The 27,743-nt window shown below is 52.3% G+C and overlaps 7 protein-coding genes across 7 annotated transcripts; 2 read left to right on the top strand and 5 right to left on the bottom strand.

Moving 5' to 3' along the window:
- Positions 1 to 197: 197 nt before the first annotated feature.
- Positions 198 to 1,881, top strand: J4E79_005307 (uncharacterized protein; the record flags this gene model as incomplete). Its single annotated transcript, XM_049354185.1, has 2 exons — positions 198 to 677; positions 733 to 1,881. The coding sequence occupies 2 exons, from the start codon at positions 198 to 200 to the stop codon at positions 1,879 to 1,881; spliced, it is 1,629 nt and encodes a 542-aa protein (XP_049211050.1).
- A 3,523-nt stretch (positions 1,882 to 5,404) lies between these two features.
- On the bottom strand, positions 5,405 to 5,740 carry J4E79_005308 (uncharacterized protein; the record flags this gene model as incomplete). The annotated part of the gene is made up of 1 exon (XM_049354186.1): positions 5,405 to 5,740. One exon carries the CDS (start codon positions 5,738 to 5,740, stop codon positions 5,405 to 5,407), a length of 336 nt encoding a protein of 111 aa, XP_049211051.1.
- Positions 5,741 to 11,416: 5,676 nt separating this feature from the next.
- On the bottom strand, positions 11,417 to 12,621 carry J4E79_005309 (uncharacterized protein; the record flags this gene model as incomplete). The annotated part of the gene is made up of 2 exons (XM_049354187.1): positions 11,417 to 11,854; positions 11,908 to 12,621. The coding sequence occupies 2 exons, from the start codon at positions 12,619 to 12,621 to the stop codon at positions 11,417 to 11,419; spliced, it is 1,152 nt and encodes a 383-aa protein (XP_049211052.1).
- Positions 12,622 to 19,286: 6,665 nt separating this feature from the next.
- Positions 19,287 to 21,012, top strand: J4E79_005310 (uncharacterized protein; the record flags this gene model as incomplete). The annotated part of the gene is made up of 2 exons (XM_049354188.1): positions 19,287 to 19,314; positions 19,433 to 21,012. 2 exons carry the CDS (start codon positions 19,287 to 19,289, stop codon positions 21,010 to 21,012), a joined length of 1,608 nt encoding a protein of 535 aa, XP_049211053.1.
- Positions 21,013 to 22,047: 1,035 nt separating this feature from the next.
- On the bottom strand, positions 22,048 to 22,941 carry J4E79_005311 (uncharacterized protein; the record flags this gene model as incomplete). Its single annotated transcript, XM_049354189.1, has 1 exon — positions 22,048 to 22,941. The coding sequence occupies one exon, from the start codon at positions 22,939 to 22,941 to the stop codon at positions 22,048 to 22,050; it is 894 nt and encodes a 297-aa protein (XP_049211054.1).
- A 1,326-nt stretch (positions 22,942 to 24,267) lies between these two features.
- Positions 24,268 to 25,371, bottom strand: GLD1_2 (mitochondrial glycerol dehydrogenase Gld1; the record flags this gene model as incomplete). The annotated part of the gene is made up of 3 exons (XM_049354190.1): positions 24,268 to 24,612; positions 24,668 to 25,268; positions 25,325 to 25,371. 3 exons carry the CDS (start codon positions 25,369 to 25,371, stop codon positions 24,268 to 24,270), a joined length of 993 nt encoding a protein of 330 aa, XP_049211055.1.
- An 837-nt stretch (positions 25,372 to 26,208) lies between these two features.
- On the bottom strand, positions 26,209 to 26,991 carry J4E79_005313 (uncharacterized protein; the record flags this gene model as incomplete). The annotated part of the gene is made up of 1 exon (XM_049354191.1): positions 26,209 to 26,991. One exon carries the CDS (start codon positions 26,989 to 26,991, stop codon positions 26,209 to 26,211), a length of 783 nt encoding a protein of 260 aa, XP_049211056.1.
- Between the last annotated feature and the right edge of the window lie 752 nt (positions 26,992 to 27,743).

Consider the following 27,743-nt stretch of genomic DNA (forward strand, 5'->3'; position numbering starts at 1 on the left):
TGGTTACTCCTTGGCATTACAGTACCACGCCGCTCAACAACCCCCGTCGTGGCGCAGACACCCGACAACTTCCTTACGTCATCCATTACCGAAACATCTTGATTCGCCGCTTCGCCACATCCACGCAGGTCGAGCGACCCAAACAGTCAATCCCTTTCGAACATCTGCAACCGCGCCCCTTGCGCAGAGTTCCTGATATGGCGGTGCCGAAACGCTTTTTGCTGCTTGCGGCTGCGGCGTGGACGTGGTTTAGTCAGCGGTATGCGCCTGCTGTCGCCGTTTCGCAAGGCTATATCAAGAACACCATTGCGCTTTTCGCAATCGCAGTCTTCGTTCAACTGGCATGGTCCATCGTTGTCTACCCACTGTTTTTAAGTCCGTTGCGACATCTACCCTCGCCGCCAGACAGCCATTTCCTGCTCGGCCACTTCCGACGCATCTACAAGGACCCGACGGGTGAGCCGCAGCGGGATTGGATTGACAATGTGCCGAATGACGGCGTGTTGTATTATCGGTGGTTGTTCAATGAGCCGAGGATCTTGGTGACGAATCCGAAGGCGATTGGCGAGGTGTTGGTGACGAGGAGTTATGAGTTTGTTAAGCCGGGGAGGTTGAGGAAGGGGTTGGGGAGGCTGTTGGGCGTGGGGATTTTGTTGGCGGAGGGGGATGAACATAAGGTGCGTATAGGTGATGGACTTCAGAAGATGGTAGCTAATGTGTCTGTGATCACAGCGCCAGAGGAAGGCACTTATGCCTGCGTTCAACTTCCGACATGTCAAAGATTTGTACCCCATTTTCTGGAGTAAATCCCAGGAATTCACGGACAAGCTGGCTGAAACCATCAAGAGCAGCCCTGATGGATCATCCGTAGTCGAAATTGGTCATTGGGCTTCCCGCGCCACTCTCGACATCATTGGTGTAGCAGGAATGGGCAAAGACTTCGATGCCATCAGCAACCCGTCCAACGAACTCAACGAAACCTACCGCAAGATCTTCGCCGGCGCGCGTGGTGCTCAACTCATCCAAGTATTGCTCAATCTGCTCCCGCACTGGGTCGCCGTCAATCTCCCCTTGGCGCGCAACGACATAATCGGCAACGCCGTCGACACCATCAAAAAGGTCGCCAGAGATCTCATCCACGACAAGCGCGAGAAGCTGCAATCCGGCGAGGCAAAAGGCATGGACATCTTAAGCGTAGCCATGGAATCCGGTGGTTTCAGCGACGAAGACCTCGTAAACCAACTCATGACGTTCCTCGCCGCCGGCCACGAAACTACCGCCTCAGCCATGTCATGGGCCGTATACCTCCTCTGCCAGAACCCTGATGTGCAAACGCGGCTACGACAGGAGATCCGCACCGAGTTGCCTGAAGCACTACAACCAGGTGGCCAGATCTCTTCTACGGAGATCGACCGACTCCCATATCTAAACGCCGTACTACAAGAAACAATGCGCATCTACCCCCCCGTCCCCCTCACCCTCCGCGAAACCGCCCACGACACCACCATCCAAAACCACTTCGTCCCCGCCGGCACAACCGTCGTAATCTGCCCCTGGGCCATCAACACGTCCACCCATCTCTGGGGCCCAGATGCCCGCTCCTTCAACCCCGACCGCTGGATGCAGCCCGGTACTGCCAACACGGGCGGCGCGGAGTCGAACTATGCCATTACGACGTTTTTGCATGGGCCAAGGAGTTGTATTGGTATGCAGTTTGCCAAAGCGGAGTTTGCTTGTCTTGTGGCGAGTTTGGTGGGCAGGTTTGAGATTGGGTTTGAGGTGGAGGGGCATGTGGCGGGGATTCAGGGGGGGATTACGGCGAGGCCTAAGGGGGGGTTGAGGGTTAGGTTGAGGGATGTTGGGGTGGGGGAGAAGGTTTAGATGGGTTGTAGATGATGGGAGTGGGAGTGTGGTTGATGCTTTTGTTGGTGATGCATGAGGAAGCAGAATTTTCATATCGCTGGAACGCGCAATTGTAATTGGATGTTATATTGCACATACTCGAATATATGTTCTGGTATGCGGAACTGAAGAAGGACTTTCGGCACTACCACTGGTGTATCTACCTCAACCGACTTGACGCTAATATCTGATGGTGAAGATTGGTCCTTTTACAACGTGAGAGTGTTGATTCGTGGGTAGTCTCAAAGCGATGGAGCGCAGGGGTTAAACCCCGGGGAGACGGATGAGCTATCCATCAGCATGAATAATGTGCGCCTTTGGCTCAGATTGCGGTCTAGTTATGATTTGAGCTGGTTATTGAGACGGCACATTGGTACACCGTATTGCTTTGTTGAACGTGCTAGTGCGAAACCGCGACCATAACGCAGTTGAGTAACACAGTATGTAATCGCAATGCAGGTGTATTTCCTAAACACCTTGTTTTACAGTTTAATGCAGTACATATATTCTTTTGAAGGTTCTAGGAATTGGTATACAGTATGATTGCGATAGCTTCTATGTCCTATATATTAACATCTTGAATGTTGGAATGCGAAAGTATTTTCTATCGTTTTGCGGTATACCCTATGCCGACATTGGTGGAGTACTTCATGATGCTTGCATTGAGGCCACAGAGGTCTCCTTGTGGAAGGATTGAGGCCGGCACGGGCTGGAATAGATGCAGTAATAGTCTGGATGGAAGGTGTGGCCAGGAGCTTCTTCTCAGGTTGCCCAAGCGGCCAGTCACGTGTTGAGTGACGTATCTAGGTGGATTCTAGGAGCCTATACTCAGAAGGCACGAGACTTATCCAGGGTGCAGTTGTAGCAGTACGCTTAATATCAAGCTTCCCTGGAGCGATGCTGTAGGGATGAATTGTAGAGCAGCCGGGGTGTTCCAAATTTGGCTCGCGTGCCCTGTAGGCGCTTGGTCCAGCTGCCACACGACGAACTCCTGGTACTATCCTCCTGTTCGATGATCTTACCTTTCCTGCAAGACCTACGTGGGGTATTTGAACACCTTCGCCGACCAGCAAGGGCCATCCTAGACGTTCGCTGCGAGACGAGCCGCCGGTGGGGGTGGGAGCGCGCGCTATTGGGCACAGAACCGTCGACCATACCTGGAGCAACGACCCGTTTTGGAAAAGCTGCAATCTCCGAGTTACTGCATCATGTACAGAAAATCAAGGTAATCTTAACGATCATGGAAACAGTTTAGCGTGCCATACTCGTGGCTGTCCAAGGTTTTCGTTGGGCGAAGTCGGCGGCATGCGATCGAGGCAGAATGCCGCTTCTGGACTGTGATTGGTCAAGCCCTTGGCGAAGAACGTACCACATTCGCATGTCCTACAAGGTCTGCATAGGCTATGACAGGCCTTGCATCGAACGCAATACATCCTTTGTCGCCGTGAATACTAGTCTACACCTGTTTTTGGTAACACAGATCTTGGGACGGCAGCCTGGACGTTGGGTGTAGACTGTCGACGGGTACAATTGCTGCGACGATAAGACAAGAAAACGTTGAAAGCACTTGGAAGCAGGATCCAACTGTGAACCTCAATGTTGTCATGATTGGCGCGGGACACGTAGTGCGTCCGTTCCGATATGCAGATAATATGCGGGAGCGCTATGGCAAGCAAGATCGACCCAAAAGGGTAAAGTCGCTATGCGCAAGGCTTGTAGCGACGACGAAAAGAGCTGGATGAATGAGCGTCAAGCGGTACGTATCGCCAGTACATGCAACTTAGTTAGTCGCCCACTACCGAACTGTAGCGAGATGAGAGAAGTACTGGGTTGGTTGCCCAGCATATCCAAAAGTGCTGTCTCGCGATATCATTGGTCGAACCGGTGCTTTACATGTGTTCCGGCTATGCACACAAATTCAACTGCAGCCCAATACATCCAAAGTGCGGCTTTTAGACATGCCTTCTGTCGTAAGTCATGTACGAACCATGTCTGAGTGGTCCTGCTGACAACACGTCGAGCTGGCTCATTGGTCGTCGTGCTGAACGTATGCCCCTCAGGTGTCCACCTAACCGCGTCTTTCAGCCCGAGGGAGAAGCGGTAGTACACGAGTGATAAACCTGTCGTATGTGACGAGCGCTTAAACCTACTCGCCGTGGTAGGGCTTCGGTCGCAGCATACTCAAGAACCTTGGGCAGCCCCATACACTCTTGATCCTCTCGTCTGGACGACCCGCGCTCTCTTTTGCACGAACACACATCGGGTGGTGAGTCACCAAGTCTGGATAACGATACGGGTAGCGGATAGCGGAGAAGAAACGTGGTGGAGTCGAGCCTTGAAGACGTATGAAGGCGATCGGCCGCTATTCAGGCCACTTAGCGTTCGCCACGTAAGTCGACTCTTCTAACCTTCCTTCCTGGCTCTTGAGACTGTTGCAACCTACTACGACCACTGTATAGCTTAGCTGACCTCGAAAGCAATTTTTTCAACTGGAGGAACGATAAAGAACATCGTGCAGCCCGCACGAAAAGCACGATGGAACACACGGAACACGACAGATCGCCCACGAGAACAGATGATCATCAGAGCGACGCGGACAAAGTGAGCGAAGTACTCGCAGACCACTGCATATACCCACCTGATCAACGCATCGGTTCACGCACCTTTCCCTCGATAACCCAGAACGCACACATATCTGCGCCGCATGAGCTCGGCCACACAGGGGGAACGACCGACCGTGGGCCATGTGGGTTGCTGTCAGTAGAGCTTTACGGACGAACGAACACGTCGTGGTGTCCATAGGCAACACAAGCCAGGCCAAAGACGTGGAAGAAAGAGTACACAAGATGACAGAGCGAGTGCAGGCCGACCAGCTGACACTATGGGATAGGCAACTAAGACCGGGGCATTATCGGCACTACCCGCTCACGCCATCCGAGTGAGCCCTAGCGTCGTCACGTGTCTGCCAAGCTGCGAAATTTACCCCACCAGCCGTCCTCCGACACAACAACACCACCGAATCCGACCCTCCGCCCGCTTCATCTCACGATGGTCGACCTTGCTGCATGGCGCAAATTCTTCGCCCGAACACCCGACCAGCCTTCCCTGACTGAGGGGAAAGCGCCGTATTGTCTCTCGCCGGGCCGTGCACCATGAGCTCTCCACTTCTATTCGCGGCTACGCGACGGTCACGGATTGGACAGCTTCAGCCCCCAATTCAAGCACAGCGGCTACAATCACCACAATCGAGGAAGCAACCAATCACACAAACTGGAAATGGTCATTGCATCATTAAATACTGAGAATCTCAGGAATAGAAAGAAGCGACTGTAAGAGGTAACGCCCGGCCTTCCCTGTTCCGTATGCCATCGCTCAATGCCAGCTCTGCGTGCATCATTCCGCCTCTGGACCCAAAAAATGAATGGCCTCAAACTGAAAGAAAATACCGAAGCGGTATACATGAAACGAAACCGCAGACGCCCGCGCCATGACCGCTGTAACCTTAGTAGACTGCTTGCAGTCTACGGTTGCGCTCGCAAGACAGCTCATTGATTTCTCCATCCAGACTGCGAATCATCTCCATCGACTTCTCGATCGAAGCACCGAACTTGTGAGGCTCTCGCTGCCAGCGCCCGATGCGGTCCACCTCAGCGGCTCGGCGGCGCATCTTGGTGTTGATCTTCTCACAGAGCTTGCAGTATGTTCCCGTAGGAATTGTCTGCATGATGAGCTTCATGCCACACGTCTCGCCGATTCGGTACTCCTTGGCGCAGTGCTGTCGGAAGTGGCCCCACTTCCAGTCGCCGCAGACGAACCTGTGTTGGTCGTAGAAGCACATGTTTCAGGCTGGAAGAGCTTGGACGTCTGATGTTCGGTAACACGTTAGTCTTGTTCACGAACCGCTTGGATATCAGCACTCGAACACCTACCTGTTACTGCTGGTTCAAACACTGGACCTTTTTGATAGGGCCAGCAATCGCGTTCCTGGAAGTGGGTCAGCTCAGGGGTCACCTCAACCTTGAGCCTCAAAGACACATACAGAATGGTTGGATGGTAGGAGGGCTTTGGCAAAGACGGCTATGGTCTATACCCAAGAGAGGTGTTGTTGGTCAAGCCCGGTGTTGCAAAAGATAGCTGAGGATCAGAGTCTATGGTCAATGACTGGAAGAGATCTTTGGACTGAGTGTGAAGAGACTGATATTCTGGCAGCAGCGTACCGCTATTTATCCTTCGAAACGAACTCCTCTCGCCGGCCTCGCCGGCCATCCATCGAACCCGAGCCCGCTTCGCTGTCAGGCCATAAATTGATGCCGTGGCCTATCCTTTCATCGACGTGGTAGCACCCCACCCGATTCCATCCAACGATATCGCTACGATTCACGGATCCCTCTTACTCTGACGCTAGAGTAATGCGGAGACGGGCTGAAATGATACCCTAGGCCGTGCCGGCGTTTCCAGCTGCAGACAGTTATCACATTTGCTAGGGGATCAACGTGTCGTGGCTTCCTCAACCACGTAACCCTTTGTTCCAGATGCGAAAATCCCGCATGTTCCTTGTCAAGACGCCTTAGTTGGCGCTTGGGGTCGTTATGGTGTGTCCTTGTCGAGCAATCCGGGCCTCTCATGCCATATGAGATGGAGCATTCGTGAACCGAGATACGATCACGTGCTGCTTGGTGTATGCCGAGTTACAGTCCGGTTCAAGAATATTTTCCTGGGTCCAGTAAGCGATTGGCCAATGGCTCCCGCTATTGGTACCTCAGTGGAAATGCCACCAGGCAATACACGGGCCAACCTTGAGAGTCTCTAGGTTCCACTCCCTTCACCTCGAGCTATGGTCAACCGTTACAAGATGCACTGACCAGGCCCTGGAGAATAAGCAGTATCGTCGCCTGCGGTTGGGCATCGCTGTCTCCTTACGCACTAGTACGCCATGTGGTCACGGTACTTCGGGCATTTCTCATTTCCTACGCTACATGCTCGACCCCAAATTTTCCGTTTGTGGTCACGCTAATCAACCTGTGTAGCATCACTGAGCTTCACCGATGGTGCTCGGCTGTTTTTTGCGTCCACTAGAGATCCTCACCTTTACCGCTTGGCTGACACACAACATGCCGGTCTTTCCACTACGGACTCGAAACGCTGTTGGCCAGTCACCTTATCTTGTTCTGCTGCAGACATGCGTCTTCGCCTTCGCACCTGGTCACCCAGCATCGCCACTGGGATGGAACGCTAGCAACATCCGCATGCATGTTGCATAGCACGGACTGGGTCCTTCATTCAGCTGATCGATATCCCCACTCAACGGCTGACTATGCCCGTGGCCGGTCCGTTGTTGACGGACTAGGCCCTGCACGCTGACAGGCATTCCTATCCTAGATAACAGGATGGCGTGAAGTTAATGCGGAACCTAAGCCGCCATCGCATATCACGGTAATCATCTGGGCCCCCGGACACACACTAGAACCAGCCAAAGCATGCCCCATCGGAGATCCTCTGACGTGGCGAGCGGTATATGGTTGAGCAAAGGAGAAGCCGTATCCCTGGCGATGTCTCGCCATCTGTCATAGCTTTTACGAACACATCCGCGTTGGCTCGCCTGCCTTTCCGCTCATACTCAGCGAGGGATGCCTCCACCGGGCCTATGGGAAGGTTTTCTTCACTAGAACCGTCTTTACCGGTGAGCCCAAATGGATGGCAAACAAGGCTTGAGCTATATTGTGTAGTCAATGCAGTGGCAACATGATGCAGTGTGCTTTCGTAATTCGACTCAACCAGTCTGCCTTGCCGTCGAACAAGGCAACAATTCCACATTACCGAGCCAATTGCTTGCTCTCAGTTAGATTGAGCTGTAAAATCATAACCATCTTCTTCAACTGTGTTCTGGGCATCCATGACAGGAGTGCGGCAAAGTGAGCGTACATCGAGTGATGCAGAAAGCGAGGTGTCCTTGTGGTGTCATCCGGCCCAACGACGGACTTGCGTCGTGCACGGAACCACACACCAGCCATCACAATTAACATGACAACTGCGGCCACTGCTGCGACCATAAGTAACCTTGCAAATAGTTGCGCAATCAATCGACCCGTTGCTGATTCCACCTCTTTTGGGTTTCTCTGACGCTGTGACTTGGCCTCTTATGGTCCTGGCATGCGAAAATGCCCAGAATTGCGCTCCTTGAGTACGCAAACCTCAGTCTCATCAAGGCTCGACGTTGGAATTTGCTACGCGGCACTCCGCGCATACTTCTCGTCATGTGAGAGCAAGGCGATGCTGGGTACGCCGCGAGTACATGGGCAGCGATGGAACTAGATGGCAAGTCGCACGCAATTTTGATCCCGAGACGAGCGAGTGCTGTGCTTGTGTGGGCCGGAGCTGCGGTCACCGGCGCTCTTTGTGCATGACGAGGCTAAGCTGTGTGGAGGCGGATTGGTGGGCGCCGCTTCACGGTGGGTCAAGTCGTTCTGGCCAGCCAGGTTACATGTCCCCGCGTAAGAAGAATATGGTTGGTCAAGGCGGATGAGAACGTTCATGTATGCCGAGACCAGCGCAGACTGGATGACGAAAGATTGCCTGGGAGGACATCACAAATCACTCCACGGGTCACACGTCTTAGTCAAAGCAAGGTATTCGATGACGGAAACAGAGTGAAGCGTGACATGAAGAATAAGCTACGACAAATACCTGAAGCAAGTGTGGCAGTAGATGGCGGCCACCCCGTGCAAAAGGTGAAAAGACCGAAGTGGCGGGACCTCAGGCTGTAAGCCCTGCCTTGTCTTCGCTTGACCACCGAGAGCATGTGCATGGCACTGGCAGGTTTCGCTCGAGCACGGGAAACTGTTGCATGCAACCAACCTCTAGCCGCATATGCACAAAGGAGGAGGGATCAGGGGACAAGCTCATGGTCTGGCTGATGCCGTGGACATCCTTTGGCTGGCCACTATACGAGCAGCCTGTCAGACCGATGAAGGCGTGCAGACACTGACAAGAGACAAAGAAAGCAGAACTTTAGCGACGATGTGTTGTTCATGCGAAGGATGCGGAAGGATGGTGTTACGCATGAATCTGGCTATCGTAACCGTGTTGGGTCGCTGATATGGCCGGACAACAATGTGCTGATCCGGAAAAACATCAACAAGCAGTGATTGGGGCTGCCAAAGGCTATATGCCGTGCACGTGGCTTCCACAAGAAAAGCGCCGGCAACAAGGCATACGCAAACGAGTATTCGAGAACCTACCTTTGCCTGATGACGCAGAAAGAGGGGTATGCCCAGGCGAGCCTCTATGCATTTCTCAGTTTCAGATGGCGGCAGTTACTGCTGATATGGTCGACCAAAAGCGGCTGAACGTCGCACGCACTGAACATGACACTCGGTACCAGCAATTGGAGACATACAAGCTAGGTATGTGGGGCGAAAGTGACCTACGACATCGCACCTTACTCCAAATTAGTGGCCTATCCGCATCAGATAAATGGCCGCCGGCGACATAACTCTGAAGCAGTATGATGCTCGCAAAGCTACACCTATAACAAAGGCAAAAATCGCCGCATTGATCCAATTGGCAGGAGTTACTACCATGACAAGGATATGCCCACACGATCGGGGTGTAAGGTGCGTTGGTTGCATCGTCCTTCAACCGAATGAGCGGTGACGAAACCGTAGCAAAAGGACCGATATGACATGCACGGTAAGCTCAAACCCACCAGTGTAAGTGTGGGGAACAAGGAAACGAGAACAACAAAGAAATAGCAGTAGAGCCTATGGAACCAGAGGGATAGCACACTTTGTGCGACAACCCCGTTGCGGCCGTCATCGCGACCCAGCGCTTGACGAAACGTCGTTTCCCTACGCGCCCACAACACTTTGACGTAAACAACAACAACATGGGCGGAGAGGAAAATGAACAAGCACTATCATGCTGCAAGTAGTTGAGCCATTAGTTCGGAAGAGAGTCCGCACTTGTCAATTGCGTGCGCAGCAGCGTGCGTCATTAGCTTCATGCTCAACATCTAAGCGAGCGAAGGAAAATAACCTAGCCCGATTACCGGCCACTGGCATGACAATGAGCGACGGCGCCACATTATCAGATCCAGAAAACCCGAGTGCGAGTAGAAAGTGGCTCTCGCGGGGCTTCTGTAACGTGCAGCTAGCCCTATTAGTTGGCCGTAAGGCGGGAAAAGTCGGGTGATGGTGATGTGTAATTAGCACTGTGGGAGAATTCCAAGGCCTGTGCATGAGAGAGGCAGTGCTTTCTAGGTTTGCAATACACCCTCAGTTGCTAGTCAGCTCGGAGGGCGTTCTGGTCTTTCACGTGAATAGCCGTTGAAAGGATGAAAAGACTGGAGGCGAGGATCCGAAAGAAGGCTGGGAGAACAGAGTGGAGTCAATCTAGAAGCGTGTTCATGTACGATGACGGTCTGTGGGTAAGGCCTCAGAGGAGTCCGTGTTCAACAACCAAATCTCAATGGGTTAAGCTTGATGTAACGATGCCTGCTGGAAGTCATACACCGCGAGGCATACCCAGACAACCTGGATATAATGCCCGATTGTAAACTGCGCCATTGCAGTCTAGAGCACCTCGAATAATCATGTCTACCACGACTCATGATCGCAGACATTGACTCATCGACCAGCAGGTCTTCAGAAGGGTATTTCCCTGATATGCCTGTACGTACATTTCTCCAAAGAGAAGACCCGGACACAAACGAGCGGTGAAGATAACCACGTACCATCTTTTCAGAAGAGGTTGGAGATTGGGCGTGTGTATGTCTTGGCACCGTCTTGCTCCGCGTCAAAGCGGTATTCTCCGACCAACCACCGGCTTGCGATGTGCTGCTGGCTTCTTATCCTGGATTCCTTTGCCTCTGTGTTGTTCAAAGAGGCACCAAGGCACATCCCTGACCAATTGCCAGCTTAACATTGTACGCGTGGAGCAGTCGCGCAAGCTTTCTATGCGACGCGTCGAGTCTAGGGGATTCCCAAAGTCGCCATGCACCCGGCTTATAGCTTGCCGATTATGCCTAGTTTTCTAACCTCATGATCACCTAGACCACATGATCAGACAGTATACGTTGTGTCTGGCAATCGAGCAGCGAGTATGGGAGGTCGATTCGGGAGGTGAGTGGACGCGTTGTGAGGTCAAAGGTCGGGCCTAACTAAGGTAAATTCGTGAAGATGTGTGGAGCCGCTCAGGCAAGACATATAGGCTTGCATCGGTAGCAATGGCAGTAGGCAGTACGATTGCTTGAGCGATGTTGTAGACCGCGTTCGCGTAGGAGACAGGGGGCGCGTTCGATGTTCCAATGTCATTGATGACTAAGTGGCCTGCGGCTCTATCTCGGTCCGGAAATAACTTCATCTCCGGCGTCCAGATCGTCTTCCATGAATCCAACTGGACAACACTTTGGGAAACACCTCAAGATCAGCGATAAACAGTATGAGAAATAGATACAGATTAATCATAAGTTCAGAAATACATAGCTCAAAGCCGCCAATGCTTCAGCTGGTCTGCCTCAGAGCTCATCGTGGCCCTCCGCATTCACCTCACATAACCGCCCATCCTTGGTCTCCACCAACGCCTCACTCCCAACGCATCTGCGGCACCAAAGTACGTTCTTTGGATCGGCCCTCCTCTTCACTGCCCTCAACATCCAATACCTTTCGCCCCAGAACGCTTGCTGCCATTCCGGCTCATAGCTATCCCCTTCGTTGAAGTATGCGCCAGTGTCGGGGCTGAGTTGCCGCAGTGCCTCGGTTTTTCTGCGTGTGATATCTGAATACACATCATCGATGGTGGCTTGGGATGCAGTGTCACCGAACGGCGATGCGACGATAAGGTGCGTGAGAGTGTTCCGCCATGCAGGGTTAAGACTGCTTTGAAGAGGGTAGTAAGCTGGTTCGTTCGGTGCGCCTATCATGTGGCCGATGAGGAGTGGGTTAGTTACTGGTCCCTATGGGTATGTTAGCCAAGATCACAGATGTCAACCGGAGCTAGGTTCTTTACATTTGGCTCAAAGGCATCATCGGTTGGGCCGATCTTCGAAAATACGATCGCCGTCAGGTGTGGGTTCGCCAGACTCTCAGCACTGAGCAATCTCGACCCATATGCCGAGCCACCATTTGCGACTTGCTCGTTCGTGAAATTGGCTTTGTGCATCTCCAGGTACGTATCCGTGTGCGATATTACCGACTGCCATTCAAAAATCTGCTTCCGCTCGTGCAGATACGCTTCGATAGGTTCCATGAGTAGCTCGACCGTTCCGCTTGCAGCGTTGTAAAGTAAGAATGTCCAGGAGAATGATAGCGTAGGAACGATAGGCGGTCCCACAACCAAGTAATACCCTTGCATGCCGCCTTCTTTCAGCCGCTGTATCTCTGCGTGCAGGAAGCCCAAGAACGCATAGAAACCAGTGCTTCTGCCTGGGTGTTTGAAGCGGACTTGGAAGGTATGCGCAGTAGTTCTCGGGGTTGGAAAAGTGCGAACGACGACTTCAGTGATGATGCCGAATGTGCCGCCACCTCCGCCTCGTATAGCGAAGAACAATTCTTGGTTCTGACATGGGTTTGCGAGGACGACTTCCCCATTCGGTGTGACAATGGTGGCCTCAAGCAGGTTGTCGGCCCCCATCCCGTAGCTGGTCGAAAGCGGCCCATGACCACCGCCTGTGAGCCACCCAATGAGCCCAACGCTGGGGTTGGCACCTGTTACAATCGCCATTCCGTGCTGAGCTACTTCTTCTTGAACTTCAATGTTCGTGTGGCCAGCTGATACACGCACAGCGGTCAATGAAATCTCGGAAGGGCAAGACGCTGGACTGAACGATGCAACGTAATTGATGCCGCGCATATGGTGAGTCCATATACTCAGGGTGCCATAACCAGTGCTGCGACCTTGGTATGAGTGTCCAGTCGCCTTTACGACAACGCGAATGTTCCTTGCACTTGCCCAAACCAGAGCTATGCTGACTTGAGAAGCAGTGGTGGCATTCACTACGTAGGCGGGGTAGTTGCCGATATTACATCCCTGCACTTCAGCATGTGGATTACCGGTGATGCTAGTTCCGTTTGGAAAGATTGGATTGCAAGAGTCGTTTGCCCATATAGGGTAGTCGATACTGACGGGATGCGCAGCGTGATATGACGAGTTAAACCACTGCGACGTCACGCAGTCACAAGCTTCTCGATCGAACTCCGGCCTCGACGGGTAACAGACTGCTCCCGGTGGAACGCTGCGGATAAGTGCGCCGTCAAGTGTCGTGTTGAGGTCGCTCCATTCGTTGATAGAAGGCCAACAAGCATCACCGGGTGTCTGGTACATGCATCAGCATTGCTCAGTGGATGCGTGATCTCAACTCACACATTTGCACGGCTGTTCAACCGCGTCGCTGTGCGACGAAATGCAGAGAAGGCAGAGAAAAAGCGTATATAATCGCATATCCCTGACCCTTCAAGCAGGCAGCTCAGCTTATGTCAAGCTTCAAGTTATTCGATAAGTCCTTCTCAACTGCCAAAAGTCGTACAGCAGTTGCAGGAAACCTTGCCAGCGCAAAGGTCAGCGGATCAGCCAGATCTACTTAGAGTTACCGCGCAAGATGATGGTAATAAAGGTGATCGAGATTTTCCGTTGCTGTTAGGCTGGTCGATTCTCAAATGTCGAAAGAAGGAAATTGATAGCAGCTGGTGCGGCAAAGATGTTGACAGCGAGCAACGAAAGAAAGTGATGAATGTTGAAGAAAAGAAGACGAGATGCAGAAGTCAGACAACGTTTGATGTTCAGCAATCCATATCCATTCCGTAAACCTGGAATGGCTGACAAGCCAAGCCTCGGTGAGGGGCAAAACACGTGACGAGCCCCGATTATATCGATCCTTCGTCTTATCCTAAGAAGGCTGTCGTTGCGAATAGACGCCCGATATGCGAAATTTCTGATGGACATCGAACATCTCATCTAAGGGTAGTGTGATGTAGAGAGCCATTCATCTGCTCCCATCGATGTGCGTAGCTGGCCTGCCAGGCTGCGCAAGTCATGCCAACATTGTAGCCACTTCGATCATGGCACAATCCATCGCCTTGGGGGATATCGCTCGTGCAAGATACAATGTCTCCTTTTAGCTCCATATTTTCGTACTTCCATCATGCCAGCAGGTGGTCGTAACGACGCCGCGATGACCTTCTAGAGAAACGTGTCAGCATCGAGCACCTGTCGTCGCATGAGAAGTAAATACCTCGAGACCTATCTCAAGCAGGCCTTCGATGCTTCTTACTCAGTCTCCTCCGCGCGCGACTCGGCTTGCGCACTGGTATTTGGTCGTGGCTCGGTGCTAGAATAGGTCGTTCGGCGGCATGCATATCGCTACCGGCTACACTTGCCCCATCCCTCAACGCACGGCGCTCCTCATCCTGAACCTGAATATCGAAGAACGATGTTCTCCAGTTCGTCTGTTCCTCTGGCATACCCCCCGAGCTCCTCACCAGCACGCGCCGCGATCGCTGCATGTCGCTGACGTCCGGCTCTTTCCGGAACAAAGCATCGCTGAAGATGCGCTTAAAGAATTTGGGCATGTTTGTTTGCTCTACTTTGCGAAATGAAAGATATAGCCGCAGGAAGGATGATATGCAGGGACTCGCGGGATGCGACAGGCCTTATCAAGCCCGTGTTGATGTTTGGGTGGCGAAGATGAGGGCGGCAATTGCGGGGGCCGATACCCCTGTTGTGAGAGGATGGGCAGCGCCATTGGCCAGTAGAAGAGGGTCGTAATGTTGATCTTGAACGGGCGTGACCAACTCTCTCCTGGACGCGTCAACGGAATTTTGCTTCCCGTGCCTTCGCCCGCTTCACTGAAGATGATTGCGTTTCCAAAACGCGCATCTAGCGTCTTGCGCGTATTCGCTCATGTTCAGCTAACGATACACGCGCCTGGAACAGCTGTTGCCCACAACAAGTATCATCGCGCATCAAGTTTTGGAGCCAGCTGCAACGATGTCACAATGATCGGCAGAACGAGGTGTTTACTAGTACCTATAGTTCTAACAAAGCGTCTGGATGCGGACGAACCCCAGTTCATGTGACGATAAGGAAGCCCGAGCACCAGCCGTCTCATTTTACGACTGGCTTGATGCTCAAAACATACTCTCCGGGTCGTGATTCCGTTTATTGACGCTGTTTCATCCCCGACGCCTTTCTTTCTGTTCTTCTATCCTCTTCATACACTCCTCTTCCGAGCAGTCGAACCAATCACCAATGTCGCTAATGTACCACCTAATAGGGCCTCCAGCTGACCACTGGTCGCACTCACAGCCTGGTCGAGCGCATGGTCCATATGTGCGATTTCCATAAGCTTGGGTACTTGAAACCAGGAAGCCTTGGGTCTTCAGACGATAGACCACCGGGCAGATTGCCTTGAGGTACTCGGACCAGTTGTCGGATACATCCCAATGAAAGGCAATGTGCAGTTTGAACCCCTCCTTCCGCGCAACACTTTGTTCTTCCAGCAAGGTAGAGAGGGACCGACATATTTGTCGAATGTGTACTGCTTGACTAGATGGCCTACTATGTCCGGTTAAAAAAGACAACGACGCGGGACCAATGACAACTGCCAGCCTTCGAAGGAAATCGCATGTGCGGACCGAGGGTGACCAGCTGTCATATAGGACCCCATCGTCGTCTTGCAGTAGTGGCTGCAGGAGCTTTATATCGACCGAGAGATAAGCGCTCTTATACCAGACTTCTGCAGCTTCGCGCGCAAACTCAGGGCCGACCTCTTCTTCCAGCATCCAGTATGGCGGCTCATATGCTTTGATCATAGGTACAAACTCATACAAGGAGTCGTGGGGATGCTTGGAGTTGTTGTCGACAATCTCGTACGGTTCGTCCTGACTTCCGTGGTATAGCTCTCCGCGGTATAGCTCCGTGTAGATCATGTCCCGGAGCTCACGTGGTAGTTTCTCCAAGACCGCATTTGGTAGCTCTTGTATAACTTCTCGACACTGCTGATCGCGCTTCGACAACAAGAGTCTATAACTGTCAGTATGGATGATTATGCCTGTTCAATCTTGTATAGCTTACGTGCGTATGGCAAGACGTTTCGCGCCCAGCAACCGTAGGTCATCATCCGCTAAGCGGGCTTGTTCGTGTTCCCTGTCTTCGGTCGTGTGTATGCTGGTAGTCAACGTCAGTCAATTGTCCATTTATTAGATGTCGGGTCGCTTACTCTTCGTCGACGTTGTTAAGGGCTGCCTTCAGGCCCTCAACAGTATCGGGTATCTGGAAATCGGACAGAGGCATGACTGGATCAGCGTCGTGGCGTTGGCTATGAGTTCAGCGGATGGGGAGCAGAGGTGGTAAGGCTGCAAAGAACGACTTGCGTGTTTGCGAGAAGAAGTCGGGAACCAATCACAATTCTGCACTAACCCAGAAAGGCAAAGCGTGACCTGACCCAGTGCGTCTTCACTGAGAGCATTGCGCCCGACGTCACCTGTTTATCAGGCACTTTACGTGAGCTAATATGGATTGGATAGGCCTTAAAAAGCCACCTTGTGACAAACACGCTAAAGAAATCCTATAACGCAGGAGAGAGAATACCTTTCATTCGAAATGTAAATTACTAGCCCTCCACCGCGCGCAATCCCGCTGCCATCTATCTATCTTTTGTCGTTTGACCCGCATATCGGCAACACTAAAGCTATCATGTCCTTGTACCTGACCCAAGAACTTACGCTTTTCCACCCCAGAGGAAGAAGCTGGAGCTGCGGGATCTATTGTTGACGCTAATTCGGTAGAGGAGTAGGAGCTCTGGCTTCCATTGGGCTTGCTCAATATGACTACTCCCTCTGGGGTATCATCCTCCTCGGATCGAGGCTCGGGTCCATCTTGCGCCGGTGTTGCTACGTTGGTATCGACATTGTTGTTCGCGGATAGTGCTGACGGTTGAGCGGCTTCTATTCTCTGAACCCCAACGTCTAGCGCGCTTACGACACTCCCAGTACTGTCGTCATCGTCACTGGAGCTCGCATCATAGAACGTATCTATCGTATGAATAGACGGCGGAGTGAGAACACCCGCATCGACATGACGCCAATTGTAAATGCGCGCCCGGTCCTTATCATTCCATGGCTTCATCATCGCCTCCAGATCATCGATATCCAGATATGGGTTAACATTTGCTTCGATCTGTTCGTCCGGAACGGTGAAAACGTTCACGTCCATGGCGCGTCTCTCTGCCTCATGATACGCTTTCTCCGCAACGCGTAATGCGTTTATGAGTTCTTGTCCCTTTTTGATGAAGAAGCGGGGAAATTGAGCGGCAAGTTCACCCTCGGGTTTGGTCGGGTACTGTGCGCAATATCTAAGGAATGTAAGTTCGTAGCATTTTCGGTGTTTATCGTGTGCGTGGTCAGCTTCGCTGAAAGCCTTCTTTGTTGCGAGGAGTTTGAGTCTTATCTCATCTTCTGCTGTGAATCGAGTTATGGTGAGATCAGGGGGCTTGCTTTGGCGGACCTCCGCATTCCGGGTTGTGGTATCCTGCTTTGCCTTGTTACCGGTGTACAGCACCATAGCCATCTCGTTTCCCTCCACCGGCTGCTGTGCATCTTTCGCTGCTGGGGGACTAGATTTCCTTTCCGACTCTTTTGCGCCACTGGCTTCTTCACCTGGTTCAGACTCAGCGCTCGATGTTTCTCCATCTTCGCTGTCCCCATCTTCTCCTTTGAATCCTGCTTTGATGAAAGCAATATGGTGGTGAACACATACATTCCACGCCAATTTATACCATTCCTCGTTCGCGTCGTGAACCTTGCGCTCTAGCTCTGCCTTTTCCTCTTGGAGCAGCGATAGCTCCTCCTCATCCTTGAGTAGTTCCTCTCTTGCCTTTGATTGCATTGCGACAACTTTAGGGTCTTGCTGCTTCACTAAGCCAAGTTGGATGCGTTCGACACTTGCTAGACCCGACTTTGTGGAATCGACTATCTGTTGGAGGTGAAATATTTTGTGATCAATCGCTGGGATCTCCTCTTTAGACCGATCTTCGAGTGCTCCAAATTCGAGTTGTAGCTCCACAGATTTAAACATTCGTTGGCCCAATTCGTGCGAGAGAAGAAGCGCCATGACTGGCTTGCCGTCGACAGGAACCTCAATCAAGGTGGCCGAGCCTGCTTTGTAACTTTCACTGGACATTTCATCCCGCTCTGCGACCGGCCAAAGTCTGGATCCCTCTGGCAATGGTTCGACTGTCCTTGGGATGGCATTTTGGTCTTCTGTGCTCTCCGAATGTGGACTATGCGGTGGAGGGTTTTCTGTCTCAGGGTGATTCGACTGCGTGTTCGACACTTGCTCGCCGTTTGATGCGGACATTGGAATCTCAGGAGTGCAAAGTGTTTAATTTCCGAAAACACGTTACTGCCTAGAATGCGCGAGTTGGGCCAGGGTAGCATCGGGCTGAAGTTCAGCGAATTACTTTGTGTATCGGGAATTCGGAGACAAAGGCCGTCCCACGAATAGCCTAGTGGCTTTGTTGATATCTTTCAACGACATGCATGGTTCTTTGTTTCCAAGTAAGGGGTTGGAACTCATTGTTGACGCCGGAAGACAGCTTCATGAGCTTAGATTGATGCACATGAGTGGTGAGTAAGCCGCTAGACTCGGTTTGTTTGCGTCGTTGGTAAGCGCCAAAATTTACTCTCTTCAGGATGCCCGGGAGGGCTCATGATAAGACGAGCTGTCCGCAGTGCAGACGCTCGTGGCTCATACTTCGTAATTAGTTCGCATGTTCGCGGCAGCTGTCATTTTAGTGCATGTACTGTTTCATCGCTATATTCCAGTGTTGTCACAGCCACTAGATGTCAGCTTGATGCGAGAACTTGTCCCTGTCGTATCAAAATCCAGGGAAGTACGGCTGGGAAGACTGAACAAGTACGTAAGGGTTTGGCCACAGCGTGATCTTATATAGCTTCCGTTCGAGACGAGATGTGCCCGCGTGTGAATCCAGACTGAACGCGATGTTGGTGTAAGGAGGTCGAAAGCTCGAAAGCTCGAAACGCGATCCCGTTCTGCAAGCTCTGCCTGAGCTTTCACTGAGCTGTTGATTTCGCACGTGTTGGGGAAATTCGCATTTGCGGTCGAACGCGCTTTGGCCATTGTTTTTGTACGCAATGAATGCATACGTCTAGTCCAATTCAGCGCCCTAGTCTCCAAAGATTAGCAACAGCGGTCGCAAACCACTCCGCCCGCATCGGTCTTCCAACTCAGCTCAACTACGCGTTGAGCGATTTGCTAGTCTTTTGCGCCCAAAGTGTCGACGACCCAGTTGGCGGGTTGCTGACGCTTCCTCCAATAAGCCAACGATATCATCCACTTGCATCGACAAAACCAGAGCGCGTCGTCTCGACATGCCTAGAGAAAAGAAGACGAAGAGAGGTCAGCCGCATAGGCGACCGGCCTACCAAGCCCATCAAACCCATCGGCTATTTCGAGAAGATGTGCTTCGTGAGTAATCGAATCTCTTGTGAATGTGACAGCGCTAACAGTCGAGTAGGTCTCCCGCAAGCAAACCACGGTCACACACCGGCGAGGCTTGGCCGTTATACGGTGTCGACTCCAGGGCGCACTGTACATCCACCGGCTACAAGTACTGCTGCTAGGCACCCCGCCGGTCGTACCACACGCGATAAGATCGTCAACCAAGCTGAACCATCCAAAGTAGACGGAAAGTCCCTCGCGAAAGCAGTCCGCCAAGAGATGCAATTAGTCCCGGGCTGGACCAAGATCAAGGAGAAGGCCGTGGAAGAGGAGTTCAACAAGATCAAGTCCGGTACGATAATCAGGGAGATCTACTCAGAGAAGACCACCAACCCTCATGCTAGACCCGATGATTCCAGATATTTCCCCACCCCCGACGGTTTTTACCTGTTCAAGTCCGCGCCCTGGATCGTCTTCTCAGTGAACAAAGAGACATGGACCTTTGACTGCAGGAGGATGACTCGACAAGACAAGCCGAGCGATGCGAACTTGACCGCAGCTCAGCACGAGCAGTACTTGCGAGTATTGTATCCGGAGGGGATTAGCAATTCGAACGCTCATGGCCACCCTGTCGTCAAGGTCGGATGGTGCAGAGATCCGAAGGCAGGCAACGAAATATCAGTCATCAACCTGGACGAGTCAAGAACCATCCATGCTACTAAAGACATGGACATCTACGGCGCTCTGGAACCGGCGTCCGCGATCATTTTTATAAGGGCGTGCTCGGAGCTCATCTCCAAAAGGGCGCTAGCTGCCGAAGCAGAGCATATTGATATGGACTCGATCAACCCTGTCGCTGCGGAGCCTGCCATTGCTGATCACCATCCGCTAGGCACACGTGATGTGGCTTCCGTGGATCCAGCATGTGGTAAAGCGGTCGCGGGCATGCCCGAGTACATGAAAGATGCACTCATCGCTTCAAAAGCCCAGGAGAACTTCATCAACCGTACCACAGTTGAAAGCTGCATGAGCTTGGTTGGCGACCAGATATCCTCATCACTACCTGCCGGATCCGTCCTCGGCGCTACGGAGGCTCCAATACATGAGAAGCAGATGATCCGCGCGTCTCACCGACCGAGCGCTTTGGAAGATGTTGGCATGAGCTGCGACATAGAAAAGACCTCATCGCTGGCTCTTGAGCTGTATGCTCCCTCGTCGATCGTTTCCGGGCTATCCAACCCAGTTGAAGAGTTGACTTGGGATGACGAACCCTTGACCGAAGAGGAAATCGCAGCGATACGCTCACTGAAGCCTAAGACCATCGGACAAACGATTATCGCAAACCTAAAGGCGTTGGCGTTTGATGCACGACTTCGTTGTTACAGTGATGTCGTCGATGCGGACTTGGCCCGTAGCTCGGCCGAGAAATATCGCGAGAAACTTAAAGCCATGGAGCCAGATGCGAGGACACCCATGCACGTCCGCGAGTACAAGGAGCTTTGGAAAAGGTTTCTCTTGTTAGACTCTGGAATCCGTGGCCTGCAAGATGTGCAGGATGTGAACATGTTGCACCAGTTCGTTGTCTCTCGGATTCTCAAGAACCCACCGGAGGGCTGCAACTGGAACCAGGTGGCGCCTGCTGCTGGCATAATCTAGTGGACAGTTTGGCACGAGATTATGGTCGGTAACATCGCGCGAGCGGGCTGAGAAGCCTAGCTATGGGAGTCAGTATGACGTCCCTGAATTTCATGTCAGCGATTTCATCTAGCATGCACTAGCATTGCAACATGGGTAGAGCACGGGTCTGTAGAGCTTACAAGCTTTCAAGCTTCCAAGGTGCTAAGCGTACAAGCTTACATATGAATGAAAAGTCATCAAAAAAAGATTCCACTGCGTGAGCTTTCGTATCCTAATGTCATGCGTGGGTGAACGACAGCCTGGGGGTAGTCGTCGTGAGTACTGCGCAATTTCCATAGGCGCCGCCAGAGCTACGATGCAGCTTGAGATATATAAGCACCTGTGATGAATTCGATGATGAAAGCGATGGAGGTTGATGGTTTGAGGATGGCGGACCAGGCAAGAAGCCCCTGCCCACGTGCAGGTGCGCTAACACAGACGGAAGCCACGATGACGTTGATGAAGCTAACCCGCGCATCCGTCGCGTCGTCGCTGCCAGATGCGCGACGCGTCTTTGTCCACCCAACATGTATCCTTTATTCGATCACATTGGCCGATCATAGCCATCTGCTTATCGCGATTACTCTGCAGCGGAGGTAGGTGACCAGCGCGAACCAACTCCAAGTCTCAGTCCGAGCCAAAGGCGTACTATGTTCTTCGTTACGACAGAAGGGCAGGTAGTACATCGCATCCTTAAATGCTAACATCAGGACGAGCTGGAATAGATGCAATGGTGGCTAGCAGACAGCACGTTCCGCCTAGACGACCGCCTCTACTTCATAACGCATCACTAAAATCACATACCCAGAAAAAGATGGTCATATAACCTTCTGATTCTCCGACTATCGCGACTAGTCTAGCAAAAGTCCAAAGATTTCATCAGATGTTGCCCAAGGCGGGTTCCAAGTGGCCTCCAATTCCTCCAAAGTATCCGCAGCGCAAGATGCCGTCATCTCTCATCATTGGGACAGATTCCGCCTCGTGACGCTCATCTTGATGCTCATTACCCTCCTCCTACGAGCGATTCCGCATCTGACAAAACACGCAGTCCCGACAATGTCGTTGCCGAATCCGCGCTGTAGTATCGAGAGGCTCTACTTCTTGACCCGGCGATTGGTAACCGCCGGTCTCGGTCGCCCATTGTGCAGTCGCTTGCCAGATGGCGATATCGCTAATCATCCTGTCGCGGTCTTCGGTCTCATCGGTGGTCTCGCTGCCACTGTCGGTGCTCATATCGGTGACGGCCGGCGGGATGGTAAGGGCTTCGGGAGTGCTGTGTCCTAGTGAGACGGCTGCTGGGGGTGGTGAGCTTCCAGGCTGTGGTTGACCGGGCGGGAGCTTCTGCGGGACAGCTATAGGCATGCGAGGTGTGAAGTTGGGTGTGGATGGTACGGTAGCTGGGCTGTCTGTTCCTTCTAGCTTGGTCGTGTGCTTGACCGGAGCAGCTCGATTGCCAGCGATGTCAGCCCACGTGGTACCCTGTGGCGCCGCCGCGGGATCTCTCGCAACGTATGGTTCCAGCGGTGGCGTGAAGACCGGTGCGTCTTCTTGTGCTGGCTCGTCGAAGTACCCTGGTTCGTCTTGCTCCGCCATTCCTAGCGGCCGACTCGCTTGCCCTTGATCCCTCAGGTATCTCACCGACTGCCGCTGATTGTACATTTCCACTTTGAGAATGACGTTTGCTATGCGCGTCTGGTCTGTCTCCTCTTGTGCTCGCGCTGCTTCGGCTCTGGTGCGGAAGCCGACGACGATGGTGGTAACATTGCTATTCGGATAGACGTTCTTAAGGCTTGTCGGATTGTAGCTTTCGTACATTTTTTTCAACTCGTCTGTCTCGATGTAGCCGGGTACGTTCTTGACGAAGATGAGGTGCTCGTTCGCCGCTTTGGCGCCATTGTTCAGAGGCATCGTAAATGTTGCGCAGTGTGGGCGGGATTGTGGGGCTTTGGTTTGTATTTGCGAAAGTCTTGGTGTTGTAAAATCTAAGTCTGTCTACAAATATAAGCGATGACGAAAAGCCGAAGTGAATGTGCTGCTAAGGATTGAGATTGTGCGTGTGTGTAGAGAGGTGCAGTGGTACCCTGAGAGTTCTTGTGACGTTCGCGTGTCAGATTAGCGAGTAGATAAGGGTCTTCGACTTCTGCAGTGTTGCTCCCACAAGTGGTCCTTTTGCTGTCGCGGAAGGTGTATCGGTGTAGTGGTGTAGGTGCGCACCTGATTATAGATGAATGACGCAGAGCATGTCGGGCCCATAAAGCCCCGTGAGAATGCGTTCGTCCTCATGGTACGCAGGCAAACGGAAAGACCGAAGAAAGAGCAAGTGACTGGGAGTTGTAAGGACGGTAACGAGACATTTGACCCCAGAAAGTGATTAATCGCGTCGTAATAGGCTCAACAAGGCTCGAACAGGGTCCAGTGCACCAGAATGAGGAAGGCATGATCTAGGTCTTGTGCTGAATGCTATCACACATCCCATGGAGAAATTAGAAAGCTCAATACGATGTAACATACAGTGCAGACGTGAAGTGCGCAAATGCAGCGCAGTGAAGCGCGTTGGTTTCGAGACCAATACTACGTCATGCCGCCTAGTCTAGCCTACCCGCGTGCTCATCCCTGCACTTTCGGGTCATCGCGCTCGCTCCCCGATAACCATACCTAGGTATCCTGTTTGCGCTCGTCTTGTAATAATCCGATTGCATCGACTGTGAATGGGATTTTGGGTGTTTGGGCATAGCATGATGCTGATACTGAAAGCCATATCGACGTGCATCCATTGCGCTGACACAGATTTCCAGTAAATCTACATCTTTTAGCTTTTGTCGTGCTCGAATCCCTACAAATGATCATGCATACCCAGCCCTGTTAGACCGGATCTGTGAAGACCATAGATTCGAAACATGGGTAGGTATGATAAAGTATCTAAATCTAGCATGACCAGCTTACTCGTGTCTAAAAAAGACACAGTGGTAAAGTGTGTATGAAAGATACGACTCTGACTTGCCTATCAGAGATTTACAAAGAACAAGAAAGGTAAAATGCTAGGTTAGGAGCTGTGGTTGGCGCTGTACATGAGAACGAAATACAATGGCAAAGATTAAGGCCAACACGACACGAAGACTCTTCGAATAAGCATGCGCAAGCCATCGACTTCACGACTCAAGGTATGATATGACTGAGGGTATTGTTCTATTATTCATTTACTTTTTACACCAAAGCTCGACGACCCTAGACCACCTAGACCTTGATCACAACCTTATGTGGCGCATCCTTCTCCTCCGGCTCACCAAAGATGTTAACCGGCCACCTCGGCTTGTTAGCCGTGTAAGGAATGTTGAAGCGACGCGGCTCCTTCTTGCCAATCTCCTCGACCTTTGCAAAGTCGTCTTCCGACAGATCAACCTCCTTGAAGTTCTCTTGGATGCGGGATGCAGTGACGGACTTGGGGATGACGGAGTGGCCGCCGACCTGGGCCCACGCGAGGATGACTTGTGCGGGGGAGGCGTTGATGCGGGTGGCGATCTCCTTGATGGTGGGGTGCTGGACGAGGAGGGGCTCGCCGACCATGTTGTTGCCGAAGGCCTAGGTGGGGTGGTTAGTAGGTGTTGGGTTAGGGAGATGGAGGGGAGGTGCTTACGGAGTACTCGGTGATGTGGATGTTCTTCTCCTTGCAGTACTGGATGAGCTCTGGCTGGAGAAGACGGGGGTGGCGCTCGATCTGGTTGGCAGCAGGGGTGACACCGGTGCCGTCGATGATGGCCTGGAGGTGCTCCTTGGTGTGGTTGGAGACACCGACAGCGCGCGCCTTCTCCTTGGGCAGCTGTGTCATGGCCTTCCATGTGTCGACGATAGAGACGTCGTCGAGCATCTTGACGTCCTCGCCCTCGAGAGGGAAGAGGTTGTTGTGGACATCGCCGCGCTCGTCGAAAGCGACGGGGAAGTGAACGAGGTAAAGGTCTAGGTAGTCGAGGCCAAGCTCAGCCAGGCAGTCGTCGAGAGCGCCGGGCACGTCCTTGGGGCGGTGCTGCGAGTTCCACAGCTTGGATGTGATGAAGACGTCCTCACGCTTGAGGTTGGGGACCTCGCCGCCAAAAGCCTTCTTGAGGGCCTGGGCGATCTCCTTCTGGTTGCCGTAGACCTTGGCGAGATCAAGGTGGCGGTAGCCAGCCTTGAGGGCCTCGAGGACGGCAGCGCCGACCTGACCAGGCTCAGCTTGCCATGTGCCGAAACCAAGTTGGCTGGAAAGGTTAGCAATTGCTACGTATGTCTGCGGGGTGTTTGTTTGGGTACTCACGGAATGGCAGCGCCAGTGTTGAGAGTAACCTTCCTTCCGAGAGACATGATTGCAATTGGTGAAGTTGGGGTATCAAGAAGAAAAAGTAAAGAGTTTGTGAGTTATCAAATGCGGATGTTCTGGACCTTTAAACGTTGTCTGGGGAAAAAGTTGTCGGAGGTGGGATGGAGGGGTCGGAGACGTCACCGAGCCCCAGACGGCACCATCTCCATGTTTGGCAGCCGCCTCCGCGCATCAACAATGTCCGACGGTCCACCTTACAGACTTCTGCGTCATGCATTGGTTCGCCTTCGCCAAAGTCGCGGTAGTCGTGTCTCAACAAGCATCATCCATCGGCGCTACGGTGTTGGAGAGGCTTAGGAGTATCTGCCGTCGAACTACCGCGGACACGTCGCGTCGCCATTGGTGGATGAAATGTGGCAAACGCGAAGTTTTTGTAGGCGGCCTTCAGGGACCGGGTCGCAAACGCCTATTGTCTTGTATAAGCGCGGGCATCATGCGGAAGAGCTATGGCGGCTGCATGTCAAGATGGGGTTGGCTTGGTGACATCGATGGCGGCATGCGGATGGGACTGACCTCGGCGCATCAGACGGTTATATAAGCGACCCACTCTACAGCCACGTCGCCTTTCCATGGCGTTCCGGACATGTGAATTCGCGCGTCTCTGACATTTGCATCGTTACCTGTACTGTAAAGAGCAGGAGTATGTTGATGCAATGCCCAAACGTGGGCGTAGCATCGATCCAACACTATCTTACAAAAGAGAAAAATTAAACACCTTATAGCCTACATTAAGATGAAAACGTACAAAGTAGGGGACCTAACGTCGACGTCGGCTCTAGGGTTTTCAGTTTCTCCCTTGTATCAGGTGGTCACCAACCTATTCATCTCATAATCCTCTCCCAAAATGTCAGCCCCTCCCGTACATCCACTGCCTTAACCCTCATCTCCACCCCCTTCTCCTCCCTCCCAGGCATCGTCAAAAACCCCATCCTTTGATTCCCTTCCACGATTAAGCTACACACCGAGAGTGTCACAGTCTCCAATTCCGGCGCTCCGAGCCCGGCGATCAAGCTCGTAAGACTGCCCTTCGGGCCTAACTGTAAGCACAGCTCCAACATATCCTGTGCGTCCGTGTAGTCAATGTCGATGTGTTCGACCATCTCCCGAAGGGGCTTAGGTAGGATAGCGAAAGCGGAGAGGACGGTGTGTTTGTAAGTCATTTCGCCTTTGATGTTGATGTGCAGGGTATCTGTGTCTGGGATGAAGAGGAGGGGTTTGGTTGTGCCGGATCCGCTTCCCCTAGAGTTGGAAACGGGGAGGTGGAGGTGATGCGGCGCAGCGAGGAATTTGCACTCGGCGGAGAAGAACTTGCTGGTTAGGTGCAAGCTGATGTCGCGGTTGACAGAAGGGAGGACCCTGTAATGTACGGAGCAGGGAATGCTTGCTGCTAGTACAGAGGCTGCAGAATTGGGTCGGCGAAATTTGATGTCGGCGTGGAGATGGCGGGGGGATGCGTGGATGGCATTGTTCCAGGCGTATTTTATGATGCGGGCTTGGAGTTCTGTAGGGAGGGAATTGAAGGAATCGAAGACTGATGCGGGTTCTTCGACAGGGAGTGTTGGCTGTAAATTTGGCTTGCCTTGCGTAATGTTGGATTTTGGCATGTTTGAAGCGGTCCACGGGTCTTCATAATCTTGATGGTTTGAGAGCGGTGATGATAGAAGAGTGAAAAGTGGTTATTAGGTAGTATCCTGTAAGATTTCAAAATCAAAAATGAAAGGCGAGGGCAACAGTTGGTGTCTTTAATATATACAGCATTAATTGATGAATTATCGTACCTTGGTTAAGATGTGGCAGTCGCGCTGGGTTTAGACGAGATAATACGCCCCAACCAAGGTAGAGCCCAAAGACGATACACGACACAGCCACCTTATACAGGACAAGTTTGAACAGGTCTGCAGCTTACACCAACGTAGAATCATACAAAATAGATTACCCAACGTCAAGGTAGGCTCCAGAGGGTTCAGGCTTTTCCTTATTTTAGGTGCATCAAGAACACGACCAGGTCAAAGATGATTGCTCACGACATATTTCTTAATGTTTTGTGATTACAGTACATAGATACCATACTTCATCGAAAGCCTTGCCCCAGCGATCCAAAACATAGAAGCCAAGGACCACATAAAGCGCCGATCCACCCATCCTGGTCCCATCTAAACAGGGACTTGAAAAGGAAAACCCGCACAACCCACGCCCGCTACGAAGAAGGTATGGAAAATCGCTCCCAGAAAACATGATAAAAGCTAGAGCACATGGTTGCGGATGTCGCCAGAGACGAACTCGCCTGGAACAGACCGCGTCATGTTTGCTATGGCAGCCATTAGCACGGAACCGAAGAAGAAAGAAGGGGTATCAG

The sequence above is a fragment of the Alternaria viburni genome (assembly GCF_023758015.1).
Source record: "Alternaria viburni strain BMP 2772 chromosome Unknown scaffold_10, whole genome shotgun sequence".
NCBI lineage: Eukaryota > Fungi > Ascomycota > Dothideomycetes > Pleosporales > Pleosporaceae > Alternaria > Alternaria viburni.